Consider the following 5,584-nt stretch of genomic DNA (forward strand, 5'->3'; position numbering starts at 1 on the left):
TAGAGCAGTACTTAATTTTACTGGAGTACCTTTTGACTTGTTTCACGAAAATGCATACTTAATTTCAGTTAATTTAGTCAACCCAAATCCACAAGCAAAATTGCTTTAAGTATGGTTGATTTCTATATAGCCTTCTCTGGAGTTTACACCTTCTATATTTCAATTCTACATCTAAACATATTATTCGTACAAGATGACACATTGTTGGCATGCATCCATCTGAGAGGACTAGTTATGTCCCTTCTCTAAACTAGTCCCTAAACAGACATAGGAGAGCGCCATGTTGCTATCCATGGCAGCACTTGTTGATTGTAGGTAGTAGAATCTATGCATTTCTTCTAAAACAGAAAGGTTAGTTGTAGACTGGAACGACCTTCAACTATCATTATGTCACCTTAGTCCATCTTTCTGTGGTGAGCTACAAAGATTTTCTTTTAGACATTAGATTACTACATCAGATGAGACATAAGCATATATTCGGCTTTGGTGATGGTCTGACAAAGGAATTTCTTGCAGATTTTCATTTAAAAAAAAAAAAAAATCATTTTCTACTCATGTACTTTTTTATCGCATTACTGTATGGTTAGAGCCTGTAGGTGTATGTGCTATTGAGTGTTTTAAGACTCCGAGTACGCTACCGGGATTTCATTAAATAACTCATTAGAAGAAAGCAGAGCTATCATTGAGTACTGCACCGTGACCTAATTAAATAACTCATTAGAAGAAAGCAGAGCTATCATTAACATTTATCCGTCTGTCCAGGAGGCATATGGAACACACCTAAACTTCCACTTGGATGTGTAATTGGTTAATTAACTTATTAGTTTGAAATGTCCTAAATGTAGACACTGCTTAATACCAAGCAAACCGTAAGCCCCCAAAGCAGATCCAATTTCAAAGAAACCTCAATTTAACCCACTCAATTTTAACAAAATATCCACAATGTCTAAATTGCCATTTCCAGCAAAAGTCTTGGAGTGGTTTGTGTTCTTACAACTTGCAGCCAATAATTTACTTCATCCCACACCTCTGGATTTAACAGAGCCTGGGAAACCTGTTGAACTTTCTGTATTTTCAGCTAGCTTCAACACTGCTGACTATGCCATTCTTCTGAAAAACATCACAATGTTGGAATTTGAGGGTCTCCATAGCCTGTATGAGCTAATTCTTTTTGAGGATGAGCAAGAGGTGACATTTCTACTAGGGAGTGCTCTATGCTTGGAATTGTCACCACTCTCACATAATTTACTTCTACTTGCTGATCAAAGGATACTGCCTTTAGAGTCAAATTTTCAATTATAGCAACGACACCAGATGTAACTTAGGCCTCTTCCCTCGACTGCAAAAATCTGGCAGAAAGTTGCATTCTGTCATCTGGCACTAGGTGAACGGTAAAAGTAAAAAGTTACTAAGATTTAACTATATCAAAACAGAGATAATGGTGGTGTAGTCCACAATTCTTTTAGCCAAATAAAATGTGTCCCCTGTAGATTGATACATCACCTGCTTTGGTTAGCAAAGTCAAGAACCTGGAAGTCCTCTTAATCATTTACATACTTACTAAGACTTCTGCAAGTATCCCAGGGTAACAAAAACTGTCTTCTACCAATAGCAATTCTGAATCATCAAGCAAGTCTTCAAGTACCTCTGAAACAGCCCTGGTGTTCTTGCCTAGGTGCAATGATTCCTATCTTTACATCCTGAAGTACCAGATGCAGAAATTATAGCATTTCAAGGATGCTGCTGCTTGGCTTAATGTAGCCTTAGATAGAGCGATCATAATAAAGGCTCCCACTTTATCACTTTTACTGATTTTTAAACTTAAATCAAGAGAGAAACCCATAGATTTCTCTCTGTTTTTTAATAAAGGGAGGAAAATAAAAAGATCTTCAATTGAGTTTTCTCAGTGGTGTCAGTCATAATGCCATGCCACCGACTGTGCAGATTGGCAGCAGGGGAGGTAAAAAACTGAAGGATCACTTCTCCTAAAGATGATTTACACGGTTGCATAAGCGAGTGCATTTGTAGTGCCATGCTAATGTATTGCTTCTTAGAGCACTAACAACCATCAGGCTACAAATTGCGAGTGTAACTTTATCATTTAAAACAATAGGTGGGACACAAAAACAGTAGAGAAATTACCATGGTGCAGGCTTTGCGTCACAACAGTAGGAAGTGAAAATAAACACACTGTTGAGGAAGAATGCTAGATGTCATGGGTGCCAAAATTATAAAAGCACAAACAAAACGTTATTTTCTATCGAAATGTTTTATTAAGTGACCCAATATGCAGGTGAAATAGGTTTAAAAGCACTGCTAATCAGTAGGAGTAGCAGTTAGGTGAACAGCATTGACAGTAAAATGACATGCAGCAAAAAGAATGTCTCAGTTTAGGAAATCCTAGAAGAGAGAAAAAGGTGACTTTGTGGTTGAAGGGTAGAGTGAAATGCCAGATCTATAATCAGTTAGTCAATATGACTTAAATTTCTAAGTCTGACAGGTTGTCATTGTATATGGTATGAAAACACTTCACACAAAAATTCACAAGAATGATTTATTATTGCATCCAAATAAAAAAGGCAAATCAGCTAATTGTAATGTGTGTTGGGCATCGTCCACACTCTACTCAGCTTATTTTCCAATCAAATATTAAGCTTGGTTTGTCAGTTTATTGCTCATTTGTGGATCATGCTTGGATCCCCCCATGCAGGCTGGGCTCTTGCTTATGCTGGGGTTCTCCACCCACTGCTGAGGGGTCTTTGCTTGGATGGACAGCGCATGCACGGGCCCCGCCAGCTCTTCCTTCAGCGTGTCGTTTACAAGTCTATGCCTCTGGAGCAGAGTCATTCCCTCAAAGCGCTTGCAAACCAGCACCACCTTGAAGTGGGTCTCGGACCCTAGGGGGACGCTGTGCATGTGGCTCTCATTGTGGACCTCAAGGTGGACAGGCTCCAGCTCGCTAGCAAGCTTGGTGCGGATGGATGTCTCCACTGGCCTCTCCATGCTGGGAAATGTGGCAGAACCACCTAGTCGCAAGATTGGCTGGAATAATGTTCTGCTAGTCTGGAGCAGACGGAAAGCAATCATTAGGACAAAGCTGAAACGAAGAGAGATGAATGTTAAACAATGGCCCTAATCCAATGATTTTACTGGGCTTTGCCCTGATCTTAGCTTTGCTTTCCAAATCCAGATTGGCACATCGTTCACAACAATTTAAAAAACACAAAGGGAAGAGCATTATGTTACCCTGGGTAAAAACCATACACAATTATTTGACGTCAAGAGCCTATTTGAAGAAAGCTAGACTAAAGCTCTCTCACCCCATCTCAAAGCACCTACCAGCAAAATTCGAAGTAGACATCTTACACCATGGTGCGTAGACCAAGATTACTTCATTGGATACACATATGGACTAAAATAAATGATTAGGAGGGATTACATCTGGACCAAAATACTGATTATATGAACATTACATGGAAAAACACTACTTTCAATGTTTTTTTTCTTCAGAAAGATCAGGTGATTAGACACAAGATACACAAAGTATTGTTCTAGTGCCAACCTGTGCAAGGTGAAGGGGAGCTAGGGGTCAAACAGAAACAATAAAAAAGCTACACAAAAAAGTAAAGGTCTCACAAGGCCCAGTTTTGACTTTCATTTGGTGAACATTTTTTTGCCACAAAACAGGTACTGATTGGGCAGAAATCCAAGCGTCCTCACCATGAGAACAGTATAATACAGCAGCAATGGTACAAAGTTTCTCCAGACACCTATCCTCAATTATCACACAGCTCTGGAGCATCATGTCTTCATTTAAAGGTGTTGTGTCTGTGCTTGCAAAAAAACAGGGACTGGCAATCCCAACTAGTCTTGCCTGGGGAGCATCCCCGATGCTGTGCAGCACAGCTAAATAAAAAGAAGGAAAAAAACGTCTATGACTTGGAAAGGCCATGTCTTTTTACATGCAAGTGTGCACCTACATCATGAGTTAGGTACTTTCTCCTTTCTATTTACCCATTCTAGTTTGGCCAGTAAATATAAAGATTAAAAGGTGTGCAGTTTGGGGCAACTGGAGAAGCAAAACAGTGGGTGTAAGCAACACGGAGGGCTAGGGGTAGGTAGAGAATCAACACAATAATTAAATAGAGCAGCATGGAGGGTAAGAAAAGTAGGTCAAGGATGGGCTACATTAGAGTGGAGCTGAGGGTGGGAGGCACATGGGGAGAAAGCAATGCGGGGTGGAGACACTCTGGCAAGCGCATCATGGAGTGGGTCATGGAGAAGCACACAAGTGAGAGAGAGCAACATGGCGCTGCTGAGGTGGCATGAAAAGTACACAAGCTAGACAGCTGAAAAACACATGCACTCTCATGAAGTGCTTAAACAGAAAAGAAAAAAAGTGGTGTTTGAAAAGTAAGCAGTGGAAGGACAATGCTATTCTTCAGTACGGGGACAAAACACAAGAACAGGAAGGAAAGCCCACGCAAGACAAACAAAAAGCAAGCAAACAAGAGTGGCAATCAAGCTAACCAACTGTAAACAATGGGGGGCTCTAATCTCCCTGTAGATGACGAAAGCTTTTTTTAATTAACCTTTTACCAGTTTGGTAGGTGAGACCTAATTAAGTAAACAAGCATTGGCAAAGCTAACAGGACTTGCCTGTGAGTGTTATTGGCTTTGTTAATGGCGTTTAGCCTTGCTGTACAGCAAATCCGTAGCTGTGCTGCATGGCTAAAAAAAGAATAACATTTTCAAAAAGTATGATGCAGCCAGGTACATCATTCTGTATGTGCAGGAACTTGCCTACAAAATTATGCCACAGCTTTTATTTCTTTTTTTTGTGCTGACCTGAGTGGAGGAACAAATAAAAAGAAAAAAATGTATTAAAGTATTTTTGAAACGTTTGTGGGGGAACCAACACGGAGGCCTATGTGGAGGCAACATGAAGTGCGTGGATGGGGAAAAAATGTGGGAGGTTGGGAGGAGAACCAACGGGAAACAGAAGGGCAGAGCTGAGGAAGCTACACAGAGAAAGAGGAGTGAACAAAAACAATACTAACAATAGGAGTGGTGAGGAGAAGCACCAAGCGACTGAGAAGAAGAGCAAGGGGGGGTCCAAAGTAACAAAGTGTGGGAGTGAGGAGATGCAACATGAGAGAGAAAGGGCAACATGGACGGGTGGTAAAGAAGCAAATGGACAAGAAAGCAACGAATGGGAGGACACAAGAGCAAAATAGGGGAGTAAGGAGAAGCATATGGGCCACAATCAGCAATATTGAGTGCAGGGGGAGCGAAGTACATGAAGGGATAGTTGAAAAACACATTCACGCTAGTGGAATGCTAAACTAAAATAAAAAAATAAAAATAGTGCTTGAAAAGTAAACAGTGGTAGCATCTAAGACAGCCAACCAAAACAGATCTATGCTCCACTGAAGGAACAAACACAAAATTGACTAGCTGGAACAAGAATAAGAAACTGGCAAATGAAAGTTGCTGGAAAGGCTCCAAACATCTGTATTTTCTTTTTATGACCATATTTATGTCTTCACAACCAGACAATAGGCTCAACCTAAAAATTACATAT

The 5,584-nt window shown here is 40.4% G+C and overlaps 1 protein-coding gene across 1 annotated transcript; it reads right to left on the reverse strand.

Annotated features, from left to right (window-relative positions):
- Positions 1 to 2,649: 2,649 nt before the first annotated feature.
- On the reverse strand, positions 2,650 to 3,003 carry BOLA1 (bolA family member 1). The gene has a single exon (XM_069216021.1). The coding sequence runs from the start codon at positions 3,001 to 3,003 to the stop codon at positions 2,650 to 2,652; it is 354 nt and encodes a 117-aa protein (XP_069072122.1).
- Positions 3,004 to 5,584: the final 2,581 nt, after the last annotated feature.

Source organism: Pleurodeles waltl, chromosome 12, assembly GCF_031143425.1.
Source record: "Pleurodeles waltl isolate 20211129_DDA chromosome 12, aPleWal1.hap1.20221129, whole genome shotgun sequence".
NCBI lineage: Eukaryota > Metazoa > Chordata > Amphibia > Caudata > Salamandridae > Pleurodeles > Pleurodeles waltl.

Excerpts from the sequence above, each read along its gene's own strand:
- BOLA1 (XM_069216021.1), bottom strand. The coding sequence starts at position 3,003 with ATGGAGAGGCCAGTGGAGACATCCATCCGCACCAAGCTTGCTAGCGAG.